This window comes from Pelecanus crispus, chromosome 2 (assembly GCF_030463565.1).
Source record: "Pelecanus crispus isolate bPelCri1 chromosome 2, bPelCri1.pri, whole genome shotgun sequence".
Lineage (NCBI taxonomy): Eukaryota > Metazoa > Chordata > Aves > Pelecaniformes > Pelecanidae > Pelecanus > Pelecanus crispus.
In genome coordinates this window covers 18,480,302-18,507,762 of record NC_134644.1, presented here as the reverse complement: position 1 = coordinate 18,507,762, position 27,461 = coordinate 18,480,302, and the positions used below count along the sequence as shown (strand labels likewise).

General features: G+C 37.5%; 1 protein-coding gene across 1 annotated transcript in view; it reads right to left on the bottom strand.

Moving 5' to 3' along the window:
• The window catches only part of MPP7 (MAGUK p55 scaffold protein 7), a 151,094-nt gene that overhangs the window by 70,719 nt on the left and 52,914 nt on the right, over positions 1-27,461 (bottom strand). Inside the window, exon 2 of the mRNA XM_075728125.1 lies at positions 23,831-23,949. Within this exon, the coding sequence (XP_075584240.1) occupies positions 23,831-23,949 (119 nt within the window). The remainder of the gene's footprint in view (positions 1-23,830; positions 23,950-27,461) is intronic.

Sequence of the window (27,461 nt, the reverse complement as noted above, 5' to 3'; positions counted from 1 at the left end):
TTCATTCCCCATAGTAATATTAAATTGCCTCAAATATAAATTAAGTGATTGCACAGTGCAGAAAGGCTTTTGAGAGAATGTTGCAAGTATCAAAGCAAGCCTCTGAAGACATAAAACCAGATATTCAGATGCCTCGATTCTGGCCCAATTTTCCACAGCAAAATGTTTCATCATAACAAATGAGCAATTCTCTCTTTCAAGCCCTTGTTCCAAAGAGCAGAAGCATTAAGTTCGTAAGAATTCAAAAGCAGGCTAATAGCATGGAAATACTTCTGCCTAAACAGTTAAGAGTCAGTAGTCAGAAGTCATTCAGAACAACATTAGACAACCTTAACAAAAGAACTAAAAACTTGCACTATAATAAAAGAGTCATAAGCTTCTTTATTCTTAGAGCACTTTCAAAAAAAAAAATCACAAAGCCTGCAGACTGTCTGATATAAACTGTTGTACTGGGCTTGGCTAGGAGGGAGTTCATTTTCTTCTTAGCAGCCCGTATGGCGCTGTGTTATAGATAGGTGACCAAAACAGTGCTGATAACACACCAGTGCTTTAGCTATTGCTGAGCAGCGCTTGCACGGCATCAAGGCCTTCTCTGTTCTCACTCTGCACCCCCAGCAAGTAGGCTGGGGGTGGCCAAGAGTCTGGGAGGGGACACAGCTGGGACAGCTGACCTCAATTGACCAAAGAGATATTCCATACCATATAACGTCATGTTTTTCCAAAGCAGCCGTTGCTGGGGACTGGATGGCTGTCGGTCAGCTGGTGGTGAGTGACTGCTTTTGCATCACTTGTTTCCACCTCCCGCAAACAGCTAGAACAAGGGAATAACCAACAAGGCATCTAAATTCATTGATGGAAACCCAAAAATGCAGACTCCTTAGCTTGAGCCTTATCCCGTCTGCTGCTAAAGGGTGTTTTCTTTTTGGGGGCAAGGAGGAGGGTTATAACTGGAGACGTTAACACAGTTTGAAAAAGGAGGTGTTTCTAGCCCTGATAAAACTTGGTAACTAGTTCATTTAGCACTCCTTTAAGTAAGCAACCCATTCATAGAAATGAAATGAGACCCAAGAGCAAACCTGATGGGATTTTGTTAATTTCTGTCAGCTTAAAATATTATGTCCACTGAAGATTAAACCCTCTCATGTCAACAACTGCAGGGAACATTCCAGATATCACAGGAAAGAAGCCATTTATCAAGGTCCTGAAGTTGCAAAAAACAGATGTGATTTCTGCCGAGTTCATTTTTGTGCTACAACAGAACATGTGAAACAAAAGAAACCGCCAACACTCTCTGTTCCAGGTCATATGCATACTTCAAGTCCATTATTTGAAAAGAGCCAACAAATAAACATGCATATCGAGACCAAAGTGCTCCGAGATTATAAAAATCTTTGCAGTTGTGTTAAAAGAATGCAAACCAGGCTCCAAGCATAGAAGCATAGCATGGTTTGGGTTGGAAGGGACCTTTAAAGGTCATCTAGTCCAAGCCCTCTGCCATGGGCAGGGACATCTTTTACTAGACCAGGCTGCTCAAAGCCTCATCCAGTGTGACCTTGAACACTTCCAATGACGGGGCATCCACAACTGCTCAGAGCAACCTGTTCCAGTGTCTCACCACCCTCACCATAAAACAATTCTTCCTTACTTTCAATCTAAATCTACACTAGCGTGTTTTCAGCCCTTAAAGATAAGGTTGCTTAGAGTTTGGCATTGTGTTGGATGACACTTAAAAGGCGTCCTTTACCCAACATTAAGAATGACCTATATTCAAAACAGAACTCCTCCAGAAATTTCTAATTGCATTGCAATTTCAGAAATAAATTTTCAGAACTGTACGCACAATTACAGTAATTTTCTAAGTTAGAAAATGTGGTAATAGAGTTATGTTAGATCATATTTAAGGACATTTTTCTTGTCAGGTTATGTTTTGTAAAAATTATACAATGCTGTGTTTTCTACAGATTTATGAAGCTATTGGAGCCGCATTACTTTAAACCAGGTGCTATCAATGCAAATCAGCAGTGCTGCCTGGAAAGGCCACAGCTTCAACTTACACCCTCAACAAGCACTTGCTGCTTGAACTTTGATTCAACACGAACTTGGGTATGCAGCGCTTTTATGTGTGACAGAGTTGTTATGGCAGAAGTGCCCAGTTAACAGTGATGGCAAATGTCATGCGATTATGAAGAATTAGATTGTTAAAGCCAATAAAAGAAGCACAGCATGCTAGAAATCAAAGCAAGCAACCTCGTGGGGAAAGAAGGCAGCTTTTCTCAACTAGCAAAATCAAATGATATATTGATTTTGTTAAGGACAAAAAAGAGCCTTGCTAAAAATTCAGATTGTGCAAGTTATTATTCATTCCAGCCAAACAACTAGTTTTTATTGTCTAGGCAGAAATTGCAAGATAGAAAAAATGCCTGTGCAGATTGCAGTAAGTTGTACAGTAAAATCCTATTCTCCATGGATTTTTTTTTTTTTTTCATCTGTGGTTTCAGAGTTTCCTCCTCAATCATTTAACAGTGTCTCATTACCTTGTTTGTCTGTCCTTCACCCTTGATCGACCTTGATGAGCAGGGTGCATCTGAGGAAGATTATCACGACAGAGAAAATGCCATGCTTCAGGAGGAGGCAGGAAGAACACCTGCACTCAGGGCTTTGCTTGAGGCAGTCTCACAGATGAAGCAGTTCTGAAACTGGTCTGACAAGGTCATGAGGGCACTGCCAGATCTGATTTTGTCTTAAACAGATCTAATCAAAGTCAGGCCCATAAGGACACACCTCTTGATTTCTATTCTAAAATGACAACTTATCTCTTCCACTCTTTCTGTTTTGGAAAAACCAAGACACAGACAGTGAGCAATTGATTATTCTGGTGATCCTGCTCTTGCTTCTTTGTGCCATATACACTGTCCCTGTGTACTTAAATTGTATGTCTTTCTACATGCACCTCCCCATCACGTCTTTTTTGTTGGGAAAAGTACTTCATTATCTGTGAAGTACCTTGCTATTGTCACTTTTAACAAACACATCCTTCATGAACAGTGGGATATGCCTGCATATCTATGTCTTAGATCTATGACTTAAAATATTTCTAATTTCAGAATTTCCTGTTTTCATTCTGGTGTCAACAAAGTGTCCACAAAGAAAACTACTGAATTAATCCATCATGCTCGTATATGATACCTTCTCCTTAGCTCAAAAGCAAAGAGATGAGAGCCATTAAATGAAATTCAAACAATTAAATTCATTGGGAACAACAGAGCAACATCTACAGCACCAGAGAATCCGTTTTCCTAATCTGGAGAGCACATTGCAAGCAATCTGTCAATAACATTTAAATGCAGAAAAAATACACCTGACAGGGAGGATGGGTGAGGTTGTTTTTATTATCTATTTTGAGAAAAGACAAGAACAGAGAGGAAAGGAAAGGTGTGAGTGCAGTTAAGTGTGGCACAGAAGTTCAGAAGTAACATTCAGTCCAGATGTAGTCATTTTAAAACAAAGGTTCTAGGGTATGACCCTACTAGAATGTGGTGAGCAACCAATTTCCTGCTTTACCACCACCTTCCTGAATGAGTCTGTCCATTCTCCATTTGTAAAACAGAAAAGTAACATTTCCTTGTGTCCTGGTTTCGGCTGGGATAGAGTTAATTTTCTTCCTAGCAGCAGGCATAGTGCTGTGTTTTGGATTTAGTAGGAGAAGAATGTTGATAACATGCTGATGTTTTTAGTTGTTGCTGAGTACTGCTTATGCTAGTCAAGGACTTTTTCAGCTTCCCATGCTCTGCCAGGCGCACAAGAAACTGGGAGGGGGCACAGCCAGAACAGTTGATCCAAACTGACCAAAGGGCTATTCCATACCATATGACGTCATGCTCAGTATATAAACTGGGGGGTGTTGGCCAGGGAGCAGCGATCGCTGCTCGGGAACTGTCTGGGTATCGGTTGGCGGGTGGTGAGCTATTGCATTGTGCATCACTTACTTCGTGTATCATTATTATTATTATTATCATTATTATACTGTTACTATTAGCATTACTATTTTACTTTATTTCAATTATTAAACTGTTCTTATCTCAGCCCAGGAGTGTTTCTCACTCTTACTCCTCCGATTCTCTCCCCCATCCCATCGGGGCAGGGGGAGTGAGCGAGCGGCTGCGTGGTGCTTAGTTGCTGGCTGGGGCTAAACCACGACACCTTGCTTAACATGTGGTTAAATGTAAGACCAGGTAAGTATCTTGAAAACAGTGTGCCGCATATTTAAATTTACTTGGGTGCTGTAGAACTTGTTGGGGTAGCTGATGAAGACCAGACACTTTCATCAGGAAGAAAGGAACAGATGTATCCTGAAGCTTTAGTTCAATGTGGAAGTTTGACGGATACAACCTCTCTACGTGCATGTATAGAAACTGAACAGAACAATTTGAGAAAATGACAGAGGCCATATACCCAATGACAACACCCCATCCAACCCCTTCTGCTCATAGCCAAGTAACCAGACATAAGTTCTATACATTTCTAATGATACAAAATGCTCCAGGTAAGGCTTTCTAATGAAACTGTATTCTGACAACAGTTCTTTGTGGCAGCTCAACGGGGGGTGAGCAGAGCACGTACCACACGCAGAATGGGCAGGGCACCTCAATGCAGCAGGAGCCAGGCATCCCCGCAACACGCAGAATCAAACCATTGCTCAATACACCAACAGTTTGGTCTAGCGCCTGCAAGAGAGCACCTTCTAACCGGGCTTCCAGCCCTTCTTGAGTTCCTACGGCCATAGGAGCAGCAGCCTTGCATTGGACTTGCATTTTGTTGTAAATTGATTTCCTGACCTCTCATCCGATCCTGGAGAACAAATTATTCACTTGGTCTTTGTGATGGCCTCTTCAACGTGAAAACTTACGTACTTCTCCAGTCATTTTTAAGCTAAACCCAAACTCTTTCAATCTTCGCCCATGGATCATGTTCTGCAGCCCTCTCATCATTCTAACTGCTCTCTTCTGGAATTTCTGCAGTCTACTTACTTAGTGGCCTTACCTGCAATCTGCCTATGTCCAATACATATTTCCCTTAACTACTAATAATCCACAGCACATCATCTAGTTTTCATACAGTTTATAATAATTATTTAAGTAGGATCCTTAAATTACTAGAAGTTTAAATATTAAAATAGCAATTACATGATATGTTCCCTTCCTTATTCATTCCCATTTGCAGAGTACTCTAACATGCTTATTTGTGATTTTAACTCCTTTATAGCTTACCCCTTGTGAGATGCTGCCCTTTTTCTTCCTTCATTTTTAAAAGATTTTTTAAAAAATTATATTTTAATACCTCAAGGTTTATTTTATTTAGTCTGTAACACAAAAAAAGAGAGTAAGAAAATTTTGGTCTGTATGAATATGAAAGCATATGGTAATAAGACTAATGTATTAGCTATTTTATTTTTGCAACGTTAAGCAAAACAGATTAAATACTGGCTACAAACCCAGTTATTCCTTGCAGAGTTTCTTAAGATGTTTATTTTTCTGTAAGAAACACTTTTCACTTTGAATTCATTGTTTCTTATGCAATAAAATAAAGCTGCTATTATATGAGATTTCACAGGCTTCATTCAAATGCACTTTTTTTTTTTCAGTAATAAGAAAAGGTTTTGATGACTTTGCTTATAGGAAGAGGGTCCCTAGGTAGACAGAGGAAGTTCAGACCAAAGCCAAACAAATTGCACTTGCTCCAAAATAAATTTCCCTGCCCCTTTAGAGCCATACAGCCTACATGGCTACTGTATACAGTATTTGCAGCATTGTTTTTCTGTCCTTTTAACCCCATTTCCAAAGGAAGGAGCATCAGAACAATTCCAAATTTGAATGAAGCCACTCTCTTGTGTGAGCTAAGGACATGAAGTCCTTGAACAGAAAGAACAGAACAACATCAAACTTTTTCTCCTTTGAAACAAACAGTCTTCAAACTGGAGTCCATGGATGCTGAAAGATCCCTACAATTTTAATGCACTACCCTTCAATAAATGCATTTTCAAGTAAAGCAAAATCTGAGCAGTAAACCTATCAAATACCAGTCTGAATTTGTTAAAATAAAAGTATAGTAAGTCTTTTCTCCAAAAGCACACACTGACCTATATAAAAACATCTTCAATTTGGTAAAAGTTTGAGGAAAAATTTCAGAAGAGCAATACTGAACTCAGGATTCTAGGTCACAAACTGCTCTTTCCAATTTACGGCTCTTCACCCTTCTGCCTGTACGCCTCCACTCAGTGGCAATCTATGCCCACCCATCCCCAGTATTATTACTTCAACAAACACCATTTTTTGAATGAAACATTCAGATTCAAGTGAAAAAGAGAATTTGGGGTCTTTATTTCTCTCTCTTCCCTCATCAAAACAATGATAAGGATTCATCATTCACAACACAATAAACCAAATCTTCTATTAAAGGCAAATTTCATCTCTCTCTCTCTGCATAATATAAGTTTCTACGTCCATGCTTTGTAAGTGACCTGAGGAAATACTTCTGTTCAGTACTGCAGACATTGCAAATTGATCACAATACAACAGCGCTTTCAAAGTCATAGATAAAGAGTGCAGTTTAAAATGGTAACAATACTCAGGATTAGGATTATGAAACCACTTTTTATCCGGAGATTTCAGAGCACATTACCAAAGGAACTAAGCACCAGTTTCCTTATCACTAAAAGGAAGACAAGGACTAATCACAGACAGAAAATGTACTTAATTTTCAAACCAATACTACTAAAATGACTTCTAATCAGAAAAAAAATTATTGTAACCTTAAATTTTTTGGTCTTCCAACTACTGATAGTGAGATACCTATAACCAATTGCAATATTTTCCTGATATAATTGTCATATAAACAACATGTCTTTCTAAGTAACTTTTAAAATACACTTTTACTTAAGAATACTTCATGTAAGTAAGAAAGGAATTGCAACTCCCACTGAAGCCCTTCAGTTTTGAGAAACAGCACTCAGTGAAGTTGCACAGTTGTAATTAAATACAGATGGAAATAATCCTTACTGCAACAATCAAACAGCTGATGTTTTTACAATGGTTCTAAATACAAACCTTGAGGAAAAGCTTATTTAAGACACTAATGAACTTAGATTGATCAGAAAAAAAAAAAAAAGTGTCTACAGTATTTCAATCCCACATTCCAACAATAAACTTGTTTTTTCTTTCTCTCTTTAAGGATCTCTTCCATTTTTTCCCACTTATACTGTTTATACTTCCTTTTTAGCTATCACCTGACTCTGTGTGTAAGTAATACAAAAAACACTTGCAAAATGTATGCCTAACTAATTTGAATTATTATTATTATGTGTAACAAACAATCCAAAGAATTGAGCTAAGCCATCAAAAATTAAAAACTTCTTTAAGTCAGGTTTTAAGAAATGTAAAAGTTTCTTTAGCTTTATGACAACCCTTTTTTAAATAGCGCAAGTATAATGTTACTGTTTTGTATAACAAAAGTGTTTCTCCATTTGGGGTTTGGTACTTTAAATTTAAAGATCTTAATGAATTTGAGAGGAGGATCTTTTCTTACAAAAGTTAGCTTTCTGTACTACAGAAAAACATAATCGTCACTGCTCTTGAATATCAGACTTGAATATTTCAAAGAAAAAAATTATCTAAAAGAGATAAAATAATTATACTACTAAACATGAACTGAAAAAGGAAGGAAACAGACCGGATGCAGCTAGATGTAAAGAACAAAGATCATGTCAAGAGCTGACTGATTGGGTTTTGTAAGCTATCGTTATCTGAAGTCCTAAGCACAAAATATACCAGCAACAACTGTCATCTTATTGCTGAGACACATCTAGGAAAACTGTAATCCTGAACATTTCATGACTTGCAATTAAATTTGATTGTCTAATTCAGCAATTTAAAAAAAAAAAAAAAAAACAACAAAAAAACCCAAACAATATTCTGTTATTTCCCACTGCTTTATGCTGGTATGTTGATCAGCAAAGAGCGAGCCATAAAGTGAATTAGAACATAAATTTACAGTACTTTCTGTGCCAATACTAATATCCATTCATGTTAAATTATTCCCAGAGTCTGAATTACAAGACTGAAGAGGCAACTTGCTAAGAATATGGAGATAGCACTTTTTAAAAAAAATTAAATTAAATTAAAAGAACACTTTTCCAAATAAAGACGCTATCAGGACATGTTTTAAATGAACAACTGTACAGTCCTGCTTTGTTAAACAAGTACAGCTGAAGAAGCAGCTTTGAAGTGAGACAGAACTGAGAGATGAGAGTTGTCTTTGGAAATCTCTCTTAAGAGATTCCCCTCTTAAGAAGGGAAAGAAGCACTGCACAAGAAGAGCAGGTAGTCTCAAATTCACTGCAAATAGACTTCCCTGAAGCCTAAGTTCAAAATTTCTTTTAGATACTAGAAAGAAAACATGTATGTGCCTAGATTTAATATTTCTCTCAATAAATGCCTTGTCCATTCCTTCAGAAAACACAAAAATTTACATAAACATTAAAAGGTACTCATTTGCCCACCCATACATTTTACTTGTAAACAATTTACTTTGTAATCTTCATTTCTCCTGATACTACTGTTTTTAAACACTCATCACAAATTTGAATCGAGGTCTTTAGTTTTACATCATTATACAGAACTTAATTTCCAGACATTTTTCCAAAAGTAAGTGATTTCTACTGTTCCATTAACAATATAAATCCAAAGGAAAGAACTTTCTTAATCCTGCTCAGCAAGTAAACAGACTTCTAACATGAATGAAAGCTAAACTGCTCTTCTGGCTGTCAGACCAATTTTTTTTTTTTTGACCAAACTCCATTCTCTGCATAACTAATATTTTACAGAAATGCCAATTAAACATTAATTAAAGGAAATAGACAAAAACCTAGGATTTGCTGCATACAGACTGAGAAACCTTGGCATCGACTTGTGCTTTTTCACTTTCATTATTCAGGCAGAGCCTGCTAAATTTAAATCATGAAGAATTTGGTTTATTCCTTCTTAGTACAGTAAACACCATCCTTACAGTCTCTGCTCAATGCAAGTTAGTCCAAGATCCAATTCAATTCAGGTTCCCTGAGTTCCTAGTAATATTAAGAGATCATTTCTGTACAGCTCAATGATACAGAATTAACCCACTCAAAACCCAAACTTTAATCACAGACAGGGACATCTATACTTTGAGTTAAAATTACATATATATACACACACACACGCAGGCATACATTTATCAATTAGCACCATCTAGTGGGGTCAGTACAATGTATGTGATATGAGAAATACGTTCAGGTTTTTCTACATCCTGTGCGCATGTTATACAGCACAGGTCAAGTAATCAATACAATTCAGATGTGAAAAAAAACCCAAACCAACCCCAAACTCTCTCATTTTAATTCATAACATTATGTTATTCCACTATAAACTACATTTTAAGAATACGGACACTGAAAGCTGCACATACATACACGGGAAAATTTATTGATAACAAGAAAAAAAACCCCCACCTTTTAGGCATTCATACACATGCAAAACACAATTACAATTTAATTACTATTTTCTACTTTTACTTTTCTGTTCCCCTATCATGCACCTCAAGAAAAATCTGCCACTCTAAAAGAAGCTACTCTGAAGTATGAAAACAATAAAAAAGGCCTTTTATTTAAGGCCTCCATCATCAGAGCAGAATTCTGCTGTAAACACAACTTTTGCTAAATCCAGATCAAAGTGCCACAAATGCTGGATCAGAACCCAAAATGCTAATAAAATGACAGATTAAATACTTTTGAAATTTTCAAAGTAATTAATTTAAAAGAGGTCACCTACACTAAAAACAGATCCTAAGAACTAACCATGCTCACTTACGCCATTCTCGTATATGAAATCTAGAAATGGGCTTTTAGTCAGTTTTACATTAAAAACTGTAGGGACTTAAGTCGTGCAAATAAATAATGCTGAAGAATTTCAAATGCAAAAACTAACAGTAGTAGACCCCCCCCATGCATCAACCGTATGCAAGAAAGACTCACAAATAAAAAGCAGCAGGACATGAGTGTAACCGGCAAATGAGCTAAAAACATTACTGTTCCCTTCTCCCTCTGCCTGCTTATAGTCCAGGTTGAAAAACAAAGCAAAACAAACCAGAAAACAATTAAAAAATTAAGTACATGCTTAAGAGTATTAGGACAAGTTGCAAGTGTGAAATCAAGCATTTGCTTAAATGCTCTTTAATGAAGCCATGGTCATGAAAGCAAAGAATGCCTCAGAGGACTTGTTTCTAAAAATGGTGATTGACAGGTAGCACAACTTTCCAAAGAGATCACAACAAATCAAGTGGAACTTAGACAATGAGGGACAGGCACATCTCTGGTGAAATCCCAGACCTAAAGTTAATATGAAAATATAAAGTTGTCGTATCTTAAAAAATAGATAGCAAAATTAAAAAGCACTTTATGGTGGTTAGTCAAGGATGATCTTCTGTTCTTCCCTACTACACTTGGCACTAGGTGAAAGTCAGTTTTATTTTTTTTCTGGGAATAATGATAAAAGCAGGTGAAAATTAAGAAAAATAGAAAAATGTGGAGAAAATATGTAGATCGGGGGAAAAATTAAGATCAATAAAAACCAGCAGTGGAAGACTTGTAGTGAGTACTTCAGGAGTCACAGAACATAAGAACAGAAGATGCTGAGGCCTGCACAGTACAGCCAGGTGCCGGGCTACAACTTAAACTAAATGGAAACTAAAACAAAGAGATCCTAATAAATTAATACCAACAAACAAGATTTATAGTAAGAATTTTAATTTTTAAAAAAAAAAGATAAAGACAGCATCTTAATTTTATTTAAAAGGATAGAGAGAGGTGTTAGGAGTAAAATGTCCCAAATCAGTACAACCAGATAATTACAGTAGTGTTAATGGATACAACTAATTCTCAACCTTCTCTGCAGAGGATGGAGAAACACCGACACTGAAGTGGAATGTGTACTGTAGGATAAAGAGAGGTATGAAAAATAATGACAAAATATTGGAAAAAAAATTGCAGTAATTTAGGAGAGATTTACTGCCATTTCCCCGTACCTTTTCAGACCACTGCACTCAAGGCTTTTGCACTAAATCATCCAAACATGCAAACCCATTTTACAGGAAGCTTCAAATCAAAGCAAACATATTCATTTCTTTTTATATTGGAAGGAGTAACACAAATGTATTTGTACAGGTGTACAAAATCACAGACATACCATCTCTTTAAATTTTGGAAAGCTGGTAAAAACCAGCAGAAATTACCTAATGACAGAGGAGACGACAGTAACAAAGATAAGGGAGCTGTATTGGCACTCCTACTATTATAAAAAAGAACACAGAGATAAGTTTAGCAATTTTATTCTTCAAGAAATAAGGATCTATGAAAATATAGACCAGCGATAGTAAAGTATCAAGCACTGGAATGCCAAGGTATTTCCTGAGAGTTTCCAAACAGGATGAACCGCCCTCCAGTCCCAGGCCCCTCTTTTCAAGTAGGATGGAACCAAAGTATTAGCCAGCATGACCTAGCCTGATTTACACTGCATTTGAATATGAAATCAGCAAAAATTTAAATAACATCAGGAAGAAGTATCATTAACCAGGGAATTTTTTTTTACATTTTTATGCCATAGATGAGTTATAACACTAACAAAACCAAAAGGCAACACATTTCCTTTTATATCATGCAAAAATTGTCAATTTACACTTGATAGAACAAGAAATTACAAATATTGATCTAGCTTAACTCAGTTGAGCTCCCCAGCTCAACTGAAATACACTGCAGTAGTCTCTAACTCTATCCATCTTCGGATGATCAACCTCAGCGTATGAGAGGTAACTCTTACCTACATTCTTAAAGGTTTGGGAAATCAGTGGAAAAGCTGAAATAAGTAAAAACCTGCACGATATTACCACAGAGAAGCTGTGAAAGAATGGTTAGGAAAGTGTTACTAGGAATAATAAAAGGAGAGTAAATGCACATAACACAAAGGGAATTAAAGGTGTCTCATACATTAAAAATTCATTTAGCAGTAGAAAAATAAATAGAAAATAATCCAGTTCTAATAACTTAGAAGACCAATATACATACTCAGAAAACACAGAGACAGAGCAGAAGCAGGACAGAAGATATGATCAAACCATAGGTCTTATTCAGTGGTTACCTGATATGCAACAAGAGAAAAATCCTGCTTCCTCTTTGGGAGAAGACAATAATAAAACCTGGTCAGATTATTAGTTAGAATTAGTTAGAAATTAGTAGGAAGTGGATGTTTCAAGATGAAAGGGCATGGGCACACAGCTACAAATATTTTGTTGCTTGGCATGCGCTATGGTATGATTTGTAGTTAGCCTTTAATGACATACCAAACTTCAACATGACCAGCTTAGTCTTTCAGATGCCTATTAACATGATTACAATCATGGGTTACTTTTTCCCTAGAATGTTTGAAATGTGGAAATTCAAAATTGCACCCTGATTTATGGTTTTATCCTGATTAAAGCCGTGCATGTCTGTAGTGTCGTTACTGGATTATTTAGTCACTAAATCTCAACAAAAACTGCTCTTTTCCATGAAACCTGATCTGTAAAGCACATTAAAATACAAGATACTTTATGAAGATGATATCCATACTAAATGTAAAGCAGTACTGAAGCTATCCCATACATAATCACTAGCATTTATAGCTGGCACATTTGCATTTTTTTAACTCTTAAATGTCAGTATAATTGAGGTAGTCATGTTTGTGAATAATCGACACCACTGGCATTTACCTTGCACAGGTTGTGATTTCTAGCAAAAGCCTACAAGAAAAGTTAGGAAGAGATAGGGATACAATACAGATTTACTTTCCAATGGACAAAATAAGACTGTTTACCTCACACCATACCCACCACTCGGTAAATATGTTCTTCATGAAGGGTCACTCTGTACCTGAGCCACTGGGGCAGAAAGGAGTCAGTGGCTCCAAGGCTCAAAATCTCCTCCTCTTGGGAGAAATGACTTCATGTCAGAAGTCTATAAAACAGGGTGAAGGACAAAGGCAGCAGGATGGAAATCAATGGAAAAACAACCTCAAACCGAAGGGGAGAACACGAACTGCCTACTTGGCATATCATTCTCTGAAACAAAAACAGTTCTGAAGCAAAAATGTGTCCTTGCTCACCAGCAGATGCATCAAGAGGGACGTACTGATGGACCTAGTACAGTGAGTGAAAGTACAGATAATGCATTAAAATAAGAAATGGAATTCAGAATTCAAAATGGATTACTATTTTATTCCTTTGCATCAATAATATTGGTGGGTGTATGTCTGTGTGTGTGAGATCCAAGTCCAGAAACTGATGAGAGCAGGGTGTATCTGTATTTGCCTAATGAACTTAATCATGTGTGTACTTTGCCAGCAATCTTTAAGCCTGAGTAGCCAGCAAGTAAGAGGAGACCCATATCTGGAAGGACTCAAGATCTTAACTAGTGGCTGGGTAAAGGGCCTAGGGTCCAAGCATGGCTATTTAGTTGGACTTAGAGCCCATGCCGGTATTTAAGGAATCTGTAAACGTGGTTCTGCTTAGAAATCTAGAGAGCAAAGGTGTGTGTGTTTTCAGCGGTGAACTTCAGCCCTGGTCAGCTGGAGAGGAGAAACGGGACCAGCCTGTCTGCTTTTTTGTTTATATGAGTGCTTAGATGGGCAAAGGCACTGCTCTGCCTCAGGCAGCCTTTCCGGCCAGCTGGGTTAGCGGCACAGGCAGTCAGCCTCGCTACCGGCTGGACCTGCAAGTGGGAACAGCAGCGGCCACATCCATCTCTCAGTGCACCAGGCTGGGCTTCTGCAGCCGAAACAGAGGAGTCCTCGTGTCCTGGGGTCAGCTATACTTGGCAACTCTCATAACACCTTCAAACTCCAGCACTGATAGAGTACAAAAGATTAAATATCTCATCTAGTTTGCATGTAATGAAATAGCGTAACTTTGCAAATACATGCAAACTAGGTGAGAGTGATGTTTTCCCTAGGAATTTATATGGCAACATTAACATAGCATACAAATATTTCATCTTTATCCACTTACTGTCTTAATTTCCCTAAGAGACCAGGAATGAATCCAATCCTTATTTAGTTGATGAGAAATAGAAGAAGCCTGAAGACATGGGTGGACACACTGAGGGGCAAACTGAGTCTTAGTAAGAAAAACGGAGTCATTACATGACTGTAATGTATGCATGTGCAACTCTAAATGGCCCACTGAGGCACCGGTGTTTTTTGAAAACAAATCCAAGACAGCTCCAACTTCAGACAATTCAATGTTTTTAAAACTGTCACGACAGGAATAGGAAAGATTTTTATACCATAGGTACCTTAGAGTGGTTTGGCTGGAGCAAGAAAGCATGAAACCCTTCTCTCTGTAGCACGGAAACGGGCTGTGTCACCATACTGAAGATGCTACGTCAAAGTGAATCTGTATGCTTAGGTTTTGCTATTACACTGAAGGCATAGTCAAGTTATGGCAATTGCCCGTTGTAAATGACTCATCCTTGATTTGCACAGACAAGTAAAACTTGTGCTTTGCATGTTTTTAAATCTTATTTCTTCAGCACCTTATTGGCTACTCTGCAGCAATTGTGCACCACGTGGATAGCACCAGTATGTTAAGCATTTACATGCTGCAGCTCTCAACTTAATGTAACTTATGTTTGAAGTGAACTTCCACTGACGACATCACACCTACAAAGTGAGCACTGGATTCTACAAAGATACACAGAAACGGCTATTAGAGAAACAACCTGTGGTTAACAGAACACTGCTATACAAACAGTGCTATCTGTAAGCCTAAAGGAATAGTGCAGATGGAGCACACTATGTTGCTCTCTACTTTCCATGCTTTAAAAAGGAAAAAAAGAGTTATAATAGAGATGACTTAAAAAAGTTCTTAAAAAACCAAAAGTGCTTAACGTGGCACAGAAGAAAGTAAAGTGATGGGGAACAGAAAAAGATGAGTAAAAACTGTGCATGTATGCCTGTATTTCACACAAAGCAGAAAAGATAGGATGTATGTAATATTACACATATTACTGAACACTACAAATTAACTTCACAAGGATTAGCTGGAGAATGGATACAACCAAGATTTCCAAAAAAAGAAGGAAAGTTAATGTAAGCAGTAAAAAAACCTGCTGGTAGGAAACAGAGGCAGGCATTTTTACCAAATCTTATTTTCAAGATTTTTATTAAATCTTATTGTATCAGTTTCCATGCTTCCGGAAGATTTTATAACTATCAGATCCCACCCTTCTTAACTCTTACAATGTTTTTGAATTGCAGAGGCTTGTTTGTGTAGTTATGACCTTCTGTTCTTAAAAGGAAAATAGTCCAAGACAGTAACAAAAAAATTGGTTTTAAACACTCCCTCACATGTTCTGCCACAGAACTTCTAGTCCAAGGGAAAAGAACACTGTAGAAAAACAGTTTAAAATTACATTATCCTTGGATGTCTTGAATTTATCAGACTACTATTACTGAGCAGCTTACAAGACCTTTGATTGGCCTCAGTATCATAGACAAAAAAATGTATCACTTTGTTTAAATAAATACTCTACAAGCTTCGTAAGACAAGAAAAATCTGGGTATGAGCATAGATTTGGGTTCTAAAACTTCTCTTCGAACTGCTGCACCAGTTTTGTCACCAAGCTGGTATATTGCCCCCTTGGTAACAATGAAATTACAAACTATTTGTCTTAGACTGATTGATTTACTTCTTTTATGTCCAGTACATTTTGGCTGGATTTCTGCTACTCTTTGGAGGTTTCCCAGCAGAAACTTTAAATCAATTACCACTCATCCAAAAAAATGCCTCTGTCTGGATTTTAACCTAAAGCAAAGTTTTTTCACATTCCAAAGCACTGATTTATTCACAAGTTTCAAGTTATAGTCATAGACCAAGACTTCACACCTCTGATTTAATAAGCTTATCTGCTTTATTTTTCATTTCAAAAGTTTGTTGGTACATCATACCTGTAGAGACTTCTGATATCAACCCAAATTCTACAGCTTTTATGAGACTAAACTGTCAACAAGACAATTTAATTGATACTTTGGAAACTGATCTTTGAATTGTTTTATTATTATTATTTTTAACAAAGTGGGATGAAAGGAGGAGTTGATGACAAGAACAGGACTTCCTTATAAAAATCTAGATGAAAAGTTACTAAACACATTAGCAACTCTGATGTAGAAACTGCAAGATGCTGGAGAGACCAAACTTCTGACAAAGAAGTTAACACTAGATATCCAGTTAAACTTCTACCAAAAAGTACAAAACAAAAACATATGAAAGAAATACCATTCAGTAGACTTCAGGACAAAATGATTATTTATGTCCACTAGCTGTCTGTTTCCTAGTAAATGATCTACTAGCTACAAATACTTTTAGTTGAACCATCACATAGGATCCATATTTCACCACAACTGCACTAACCCATCTATTTGGCACTAACTTGACATGGTTACACCATCCAAAGCTATGCCTGACCAATTTTTCAATAAACTGGAGGTACGTTTTTTCACTTTATTAAAGGCACAGATAAGCACGGGTATGTATGTGTGAACGCACATGGCAAAACAACTTTGTCTTTACTCAGAGAAGAAACAGTAAACCTGTTTCATGTTATAGTATGTAGAAAGTTGGGGCGTTGACCTATGATTTCAAACAGCAATCTAGTTTTATTTTGCTTATTTTTGCCCAATTATTACGTGATGTACTTCATTTTTATACAATAAGAGCACAAACAAGTCAAAGGGTTCAACACACACACATCAACCAGAAACCCCCTCAATCTCAACAAGAGAAGCAAAGTGTTTGCTCAATGCCTGGTTGCTAGTTACCTTTTCCATGGAAATAGTATCAGCCTGAATAAAGTAAAGATCCTGCACTATTTTCTATAAAACTTCAATTACCTTATTTTGATTAATCTGATCACTGTTCCCATGGAAATTAAGTTTAAAGGCAGCTGACAGCCTCCAGCTAAGAGCGATCTCTTTACTTGTAGATTTCAGTTGCTGGCTATTGAGCAAGTCTCAAAAAAAATCACTTTGGCTTCAAAAGTAACAGTTTAAATTTATGTGGCATTTCATAAGGAGTAACACCTTGCACTACACTTTTTTTGAATGCAATAATTTTGATGGAAGCAAAACGACTCATTGCTTCAGTGGTAATTACTCCAAATATGAATGCAAACTATCGTCAGTCATCAAGAGGCTTTCTTACAGAGTATTATTTTTTTAATAAATTTCATCCTTGGGTAAGGAGAAAGCATGTGGCAAGTTTATATTTCAGTATATGAATTAGACCATTACCTACAAATACTTTGGATGAGAAGAGTACTGAAATTCTAGCTCTCCTCCATATATATTCTGTACACACAACTCAAGCAGGAAGCTTCAAGAATTAACTGGAGATGAAGCTTCCTCTCCAGACAATGAGAAAAAGAAAAGCCTTAAATTTTCTCCACGCAGCTTTCGTATTTCTTTGCAGATTCGGTATCCTAGCACTGTCCACATATACCTTACTGCTACATAGTTCTCTAGGGCTGAAAACATTGCGTATCGTGTTTTGCCAAAAGGATTTGAGGCAAGACTGCACCATGCACCTCTTTCAACAAGGACATCCTCACAAAAATTAAGAATTCCAAGATCTATGATGATCTGGATTTAAAGAATGACAAATAACTACCACCTATTATCTAGTACCTCAATATTAATGAATTCAACTATAGTAAATTCCTTCGCCCCTTGCCAGAAATAGTAAAAGTTTTCAAACCGGCACAACGGACCACATCTGTGCATTGTTTGGACAGTCTGCATTACAAGAGTGATCACTTTACTCTTGCCGTCAGTAGGTTTTGCATGCTTTCTTTGACTGAAAGATGTAAACTATAACATAAGAAGCAACCTTGCCTTCTCCTGTAGAGCATGAAGAACAATTATTTTTCACTGGCCATGAATTGTTACCAGCTGCCAAACACCACACTCACACCTCCTCCTCCAGATGGCCAGGTGGTAAATGCTTACTCACACTGCCTTTTCCTTCATTTTTTTCCATCTGCAAAGCAAACAGCACTTCAGACCTCCACATGAATTTACAGAACTGCGGCCTATTCCATTTACGGGGGAGGCACAGCTTTTTTAAAATAAATATGGTTGAGAACCCAGCAGTAAAGAACCTTAAGGACTTCCAAGTATCAAAGCAACTTTTTAGTGAATGAGCTATCAGTTTCAGTAATTCCATCCACTCTGAGGTGGTCCATATGCCTCCAACTCTACAACACTTTCCCCTGAAACCACAACCCACTCACTCTGTTTGAGGTTAGGTGCCACCTATGGTCTACCAATCCCCAGTACCACTTACTGACCCACATTTTCTCTTCCAGTGCATTTTCCAGGCTTGCTGCTCTTGGGTAACACAGCTCCTCTGAGCTTCTTCTGAGGTAGCTGGTTTTGTCTGCCCTGAAATCAGAAACCCTCTCACCATTCTCTGAACAGGTGCAAACATACTAGCCATCAAAATCCCCTCACAAACACAGCCTGCTCTCTCCATCTTCTATATAACATAACGGCTAACAGAAAAAGAGTTCTTGTGACCTGCAGAAACAGACAGTTCCAACAATAAATTATGAAGATTGTATAAATATTAGTTCTAGGGAAAGTGTACACGAAGAACAAAGTAATGAGAAAGTAAATAACTCTTGTATGTTCAGCAAAAAATATTTCACTATCAGCTTCAACTTGAAGTGTGGAAGCAGCCAACATTAACATCATCGGGCCGCCATGAAGAAAGCCAACTCCATCTCAGCACAATCTCCAACCTTCATTCCATATCATTTGTGTCATGCTCAGGTCTTACGCTATCTAATACATCCTCCTCAGCCACCACCAACCCCCTGGTCCTTTGACACACACACAGATATCATTCCCTCCCCATCTATGGGTCATCCCCATCAAACATTCAGAACAATGAGTTCAGAACAATTAGTTGTCACACACAACTCATCAGAACAACTCATATAATCTGAAGTCCATTTTCTCTACGTTCTTTTGGGAAGAAGATCGAAATGTGGGGATGCTCAAGCACACTGCCAGGCAGGAGAATTGACCATTCAGATGCACAACGCAGGAGGTGAATGCACACGATCTGTGCAGCACGCACCTGGATGTTGGCTGCAGAATGTCTGACACACCACAGGGTAGGGGAAGCTGCACCATACGACCTTTCCACGAGTGCCAAAAGAATCTGCATAGCTCTTCCCAGGTGAAAGGCTGGACAGTTAGGAGTTAGTCTATCCTCTAACATAAAACAAGCCATGAAATTGAGATGCTCTGATTCTGTACTGTAGATGCAAAATCGTTCATCCTACAGATTAACAGCTTTTTTCATGGAGTTTGTGTGTAAAGCACTGGGTAAAAACTAAAAGAGTGTATATAGACTTGCCTACGAACTAGGCTTGTACCAGTCCAGACTGAAGGTTTAGCACATCATCTGCAGATCATTGATTTTATCACTGTAAACATGTGTCAAATCAATCCCTTCCGCTTTGCTCTAGTCAGCTCATTTTTTTTAAATGCTATCTTTATTTTTCTCATTACCAACAAAGGAACCACAGTAGGCTGAAAGCACCTACATTTACATATTGAAAAATCTGAGACTTCACACTGAAAATTTCCAGTACACCACAACGATTGTAAAATTTGGGCTATGTAATCATATGAATCGATTTACATGCCAAAGAAATTACACCAGGATACACTCAGCTGTTTTATTTTTAGAGATTAGATTACTTATAAAAAGTTGTTAGCTATCAACATGGACAAACATTAGTACATACGAAATAATTTCTCATAACTTCAAGCCAAGTCATACTCAGTTGAAACTAACAGAAAACCAGGACAAACTAAGGTCTGGCAGGGCCAGCTACCAAAATACTATGCAGTTACAAAAAAATCAGACTAGATTTACCAAATCTTCCTTACTTTTGTAGTAGTTATTTTCTTTTCCAGTGCCACATACTGCTTTTTGGATGTACAAACTCTTCCCTGTCAATGGAACTGCAACACCACTTGCTGTGGCTTCTTTTTCATAATGCAAAGTATAGTACTGGCTAAAGAAGTGTACATGCTCTGAGCTGGCCCAAACCAATCAGTAAAATGCAATTGGTTAAGAAACACTTCAGTAGCAGCCCAACAGATAAGCCTACTCAATTCTTGAGCATTACATCCACAACCAGAAACGTTTACGGTGGCAGTGCAAGTAGAAGCTTCATCCTGGAGCTAAACAGACAAACAGTAAAACATGTGTCCGGTGCGTTAACAGCAAGCACACACACACGGAAATTCTTGCAGCTCCTCTAAAAATAAGCGAAAAGAGTAGTTAGAACAGACCTTTATTTATCCCTTCTGTTCCTCTAAAAAAAATTCAAGCAGAGCACATGTGTACTATTTCAGGTTTCAGCTACGTTAGTGCTCATAATTACCCTGAAGGATCATCTCTTCATGTTTCTTTCCTATAAATCTCTACAGAATTACTGGGATCTCTGCTATATAAAAAGTAATGAGATGGCTGAAGATTTTTGGTAGAACTTAAGAGAGTCGTCTAATAAGACAAGGAAGTAACAAATTGAGGGAAGCAGAGACAAATTTTAAACATTCACTATCCAGAGCCAGTTTTCTCTTCCAAACTGTCAACAATAGTTGTGGGTTCCCTCTTCTCTATACTTCACAAACTAAAACCTAATCAACAGATTCCTTTATTGAGAAAAAGGACAACAAGAACAGTTGCATCAGTTTTTGCTGGTTTTACTTACTACAATAGGAATGTACCGTAGGGAACAATCCAGCATTTGCAGGGGAATGGACTGGATGATCTAATACAACTTTTCCATTTCTGACTTCTTAGAACAGCTCAGGCTGATCCAAGTTCACAAAGAGATTTCTGTCCAACAATATTGAATGAAGAGAACTCCAAGACAAGGTTTGGGGATTTTTTTTTTTTCTTTTTTTCTTTCTTTTCAATATTAAGAGAGCCAGAATAGCAAACAATATACCACAGTCTACAAAGATACAGAAAACACTATGATAAATACTTAGAACATCTGTAGAAAAAGTAGAGAATTAATTTTATGCTTAAACCTTTCATGTAATTTGGAGCATTTTATCCATTTTACAACTTAGAAAAAAAGCTCTTTTCTAATATTTGAAATTATTCAACAGTAAGGTAAGAAAATCAGTGTAGAAATGTTTTTTAAGCAGTGTGTCTATCTGAAATAAAGAAATAGTAGTGCCTAATTAGTAGTACACCCATGCTCGTTTTCTTCCAAAACCGACACATACCAGGATCACAACATCCTTGGCTCTAAGCTAGTGCTTTTTTTTTTTTTTTTATTACAAAATATCTGTCATCATTCTCTGCCTGAGGAATTAAAAACATTTGTCTTTGCAAGTACAGTTGACTTTAAGAAGTTATTGCTAGGAAAAACAGTCTTTCAAATAAGACACCAGAACCCAGAAAGAAAGATTTGGCACTTCTGAAGCCTTGTAACAGGGAAAAACTATGGCAGATGGGGTTCATTCTTCTGCTCTTACAGCTCTCTTCCAAAAAGGCTATGGACTGCCTTCTCTGAAACTTGATAGGATACTGAATAATCCTTCTAAAAATGTGTTAAAGGTCAAACAAATACCATGAGTTTCAGATACAGTTAAGCCCATCTTGGGGCAGGGATATGAACTAGATAACCTTTTGAAAGCTCTGCATGCCCTACTTTCTATAACTGAAATTCACAGCAACCAAAAGGTGAGGTTCAATAGCCTGTGATATGCTTTGGGTCAAACCAGATACTCTTAAGTCTCAATTCTTATAATTAAAAAACTTTGTCTTTTGAATGAAATTAGTATGGCATATTAAAGAAGTGCAACTAGTGAACACTAAAGATGCAGTTTCAAGAATTAAGTGTATTTTAAGATAGTGTGAAACTTAACAGGACATTAAAAGAACCATTCACAGCGTCAGAGTTACACGTACATTTAGTACTTGAACCTAAAACCAACAAGGTAAATAATAAAGATGGTTGGAATACTTCAATGCCTTCTTGTTGTTACTGCAATAAAGTGACCATTCACTGATCCCCCAAACTTTCTATCTCCCTCAAGAAAGCTTTTTCATGAATTCTTTTTTGTTAAAATCAGAAGGACCAATCCACCCTGCAATAGCAAACAACATGGTAACTAGGGCATGCAACCAGGAGAGCCAACTTTTCCAAACTGAGAGTATACTCAAGGCGAGTAAACTAGTTGCTGTTGTGCTATCTTTGTCTTCTTTTGGGGGAAGGGGCAAAAGGGAGCAAGTGAACAAGTTGGAAAAAGTTTAGCTTTTGCCTCAATACAAAATCAGAGTAAATGTTGAAATTGCAATGTTTTGCAGATCGACACTCATTTTCAAGCCAGCCCTCTTCAATTCCAAATCCACAGAGAAAACTGATTTAGCTACTGACCTAATATTTTGCTTTGATGCACAGCACTGTCAGCCTATATTAGAAACAAAACCAGTTCCCCTTTCAGTGATCTTTTGAGCCACCTGAACAGACAGCTGCAGCAAAGCAGTACAGAGTCTGGAAATCACCGCATTTCAGAAACTTTGATGAAATTCTTCAGGCAAGCGAGTATTGCCAAGCACTCCTCTGTTTGTTGCTTTTGTGTATCAACTACCAGAGAGTACCTGTGTTTATTTTATATGTAAATTCTCAGCCAATTTGAAAATAATTTTGGCCATGTATCAACATTATTACATCTTTTTCTGGAATAAGATAGCTGAAAGAAATGGAAAAAGGTGACTCTTAAAACCTACATTGAAATAATCCAAATTTTAAGCTTCTTCTACATCAATGACTGACAAGGATAACAAATTCTGCTCAATTATGTGTGAGTCCGGAGATATTCACGGCACAGGTTACTACCACCTACCAACTCATTTGGGACCTCAGAATTTCCTTCCAGCTTGAATTTGCTCCGTACTGGAGACTGAAGACACACTTACCATTTCGTAGGAGTGGAACATTTCTAACCAGCTGATTGGTCCCATTTTTCTGCTATAAGCAATTTTAACATTATTGGGGTAGCTCTGCATACTCCCATGGCATTCTTTGATTTCTTGTTGCTGATCATTTTCATAGCAGGACAATTTACTCAAGTATTCTTCCAAACTTATTTTAGGTCGCACTTTAGTCCAACATATTTATGTGCAAAACACAATTTTAAATGGAGGCAAGCCAATAAAAGAAACAGCTTACTAGAATTTCAGTTGACTTTGTTAAAGGAAATTATTTTAAATTAATGTGGCTACTGAACTGTTGCCATACTTGACCTCAGAAAATATATTCCTTCTAATTTTTGCTGTGAACATTTATTTATTTAAGCTAAACTCCAGGTCTTGAATGTTGACCATAAAGAAGTCTCAGATTTCCTGCTACTATTTCGTACTCTTTTTTTCTAAACAAGGGCAAACAACATATGTTTGCTGCATTAGCATTACACTGCCAAAACATCACTCTTAAATGAAATCATCTATGTATTTTTGGTAGAATCTTATTTAACAACTTCCACCCCTGACAGAAACAGAGTTAAAACAAGGCTGTTTTGTTTTCGCTGAGCAACAGTTTGATCACTGGTTTACTAGATGGCGCTCAAAACATTTTTCCATATGCTCTTCTCAAAGAGAATCTGACTTAAATGTGGTTTACCTTCACCAGTGAATGAAGGCTTTTTTCACCAAACATATCCCAGAGGAAGGTCAGGTCTTCCTGGCTGTCCACATGTGGCTGCAGCTGGGCTGGCAATGCAGCCAGCAGCTCGTACAGACCTATAAAATGAAAATAAAACACAAAGTGTAATCTGGGGGTGATCTCATTAATTTCACTTAACAGTTCTGTGTAATTGGCTGCCTGGAGCATGTCATTTTCACTGAATAGGGAGTCTGGAGTATCCAGCATAACATTAACTTGTAGAACCAAAAGTAACATTTTTAAAAAATTACTAAGAAGCAAGTATTAGCAGTGTACTTTTTACCTTGTCAGAGTTGTCAAGCTTCTACATCCATATATATTTACACAAGGTTATGCAGAAAATTCATAAAGGTTTTGAAAAATGGACAAAACCAGAAAAAAACATACATTCCTTTGCTTAATCGTTATTCCATTTCCCTTTATGTTAGCCAAAGAGTGAAATGAGTCATGAATAGGAAAAACTTCCTTAAAAGAACAGAAACTGGATAGGGTGGTCCATTAAAAAAAGGTTCGTGGTTTCTCTAAATATTTCTTGCTAATATATTGCTTAATATTTTTTTTTATCCCGTGTTCAGTAGGAATCCACAGCAAGACAAAAGGAACTGCTCTGTTTTGCAGGATTAAACCTTAAAAAACAAACCCAACAGTTTTCCCAGACACACACGCACGCAGCAATATTTCAGTAACATTTTTAATTTGCAGGTATTTGAGATCCTCCGTAGGGTTAAAGCAACTGCTGTTCCCAGTTATTTGTGGCACACCTCACCAGCAGTCTCCAAGGGGCAGACAGTAGCACACTGTTCCACAGTAGCATACAGCATAAAATATCCATCATGCACACAGGCCATCAAACTGCTGTCCAAGAAATGTAGCAACAGTGTTTGCAGCAGCCCTCTTTAGGGAGGTAACCTGGCATGAGTTGATATCAATTCATAGCACATGTTTAATTTTCCAGTGGGATTACTTGGGGTAAAAAGGACAAAATGCCTTTTTCTCCTGTCTGCCGTCTACAAAAACACCAATAGTCTCCTGGGATCCAAGATACACGGTCCTGCTATTATTTTTAGTCTGAGTAAGTGCTGCTGTTCATCACAAGGACAGATTTACAAGATATTCTACTGGTAAAGAACATTGTTGTAAGTTATAGGTTACCTATCGTTATTATGCCTATTATCTCCCTAAAACTTATGATTTAGAATATTTATTAGTAAACATGATTTCACAACCTTTCCAGGCACTATATATCCCTTTCAAAATTACATACAGCACCTTCAGGACCCAGTTATTTAACATTTTTGTCTTTTTACTGCCTTTCAGTAAAATACTCTGGAAAAAAAAGTTCGTTCCAGATACATTCTTTTTGTGGTCCAAGCGTTTTTGGTGGTTGACATTCATTTCTCTCAGAATCTTGCTTTTATTTAAATCTGCTCTTGTTTATGCTTCAGAAATACTGCAAAAAGAGGATACAACTCAAACCACTACAATTCTGCATGGACAGAAAAAGAACGCTGAGTGAGACACAGTCAATGATTAAGCTGACATCCAGAGAACAGAGGTTTGAATGGGACTCTTGGCTCCAACTTTCTGGACTATTAGAACTTCAGCACTTGGCAAAAATGGTTATTTTTATCAGGCAACTTATACTTCAAAAACATTTTCATTTAGAAAATTAAAAAAATTCTTTACGATCAGACTTATATTTCTGCACATAGCCACTTCTGTTACTGCAAATACATTTACTTCAGAATAACCTAAAGGTTGTTAGAAAATGGAATAGAAAGTTCAATGTAAGCTTACACTGTGGCATAACTGCTTAGGAACAATCCATGTGTGCCATTCAGAAGAAAGAAAATACTAACTTCAGCCACTCCCTTCAAATAAAAGATATAAACCAGAGTAAGCTTTCTTTTCCTTGATCCATCAGATCTGCTTAAATTTCACATATAATCAACTATAAAACTATTCTATCCTTGTAACTTGCTCCTCAAAGCTTTGATAATTAAAAGCCCAGTGAAAATAAAATTAAAGTTCATGTTTCCTGATGGATTAACTATTACAGAAGTGACACAGGGTGAGACTGAATCTGCCTATAATGAGACTTAGGTTTTATGCACAGAACTCCCAGAATAAAACCCCACCTGCCAGCACTCCAGGACTGACTAACCCTGCAGGTGCTTACATACATTAAGGTTTCCATATCCAGCTCAAAAGTTTCTGTGGGCGTCACTTGTTCGTATAGTCCTGATTGCCCCTTCTAGGGAAACAGGCGTCCATGTCCCTAGTTGCACTACTGATAGCTTCAACAGTAATGCACCCAATCTATGCAACTCTCCTGGGGAAGTGGGAGAAAATTCGCCAAGTGCTGACTGGTTTTGCCCAATCCCATGGCTATGCTTGTAGTGCTGCACTGCTTTGGCTCTACAGTCCAGTGTTTATAGCTTTCAGCCAGAAGGAAATCAGAATCCTGCCCTTCTCCGCAGCAGCAGAACCCAAAGACTGCGCCATGCAACGTGCTGGAGAACACCACAGTCCCACTCTTCAGGCTCCTCTTGAAACTGAGAACTATGTAGCCATGAATAAAAAAACCTCAATCAGGGAGACAAATGAAAATCAGTCAGAAGGAGGACTCAGTATTTAGCTGGGAAGAACAGAAGACAAAGCTGTAGCATACGTCCAAAGTTAAAATTGCGTAATTCCAGATCATCTGACTCAGCTATAGCCTCCTTCCAAACAGAAGGTAAGGGCAACAGAAGGCAAAAGAATGCTAGCACCTGTCAAGGTTTACCTTTACAGACCGTCTCATTTTCTTTTTTTCCTCCTGTGGTGCCCAGTACCATGGAATCCAACATTTTCAGATAGGTGTTCACATTTTTGTATATGAAGAAAAACAGTATTGTGGTTCTTCTACACCCCCCCCCCCCCCAACTAAAATGTCGCATTTTATTTGTCACTCAGTTACACAAAGCGTGTTGTTCTTATTCATTGCGGTGTGAAGAAACAGTGAAAATTGTGGCTGGCATATGACTTTACCAGCAAATGGGATTTTAAAAAAGTGCTTTTAAAATAAAATAATAATAGGGACGAAATAATGTGTCAAGTTACCGTAAACTGGTAATGAAGTTGAAACCACTACCCTGGCAACTACACATTGACCTAATTTAAATTACCAGATAACTTGTCACATCCATCTTTCCAACACCTGAAGGGCGGTAGCCCAAACCTCTGCAGCCCTGTAAGGGGTCACTGTACAGAGATGCTGCCATGCAGCAAGAGAAGTAAACCGAATTTAACAGCAAAGACTGCTTCAGCCCAACCTCAAACCTCTTACAAAACTTCTAACTAGCATCTCAGGTGATTCTGCAAGCCAGATCCAAAGGCCACTGAAATAAATGCAAGTTTCTCACTGGTTTTAGTACTACCAGGCTGTTGAAACCAGATATTTTTTTAAAATCTTTTCAGTAGCAATTACAAAGACTGAAGTGATGCTATACTGAACACTTCTGATCACTTCTAAAAACAAAAATTACCTTTCAAAAAGGTCATAAGGTATACCCCCTGTATTCAGATGAACTGCTTTGTAAATTAAAAA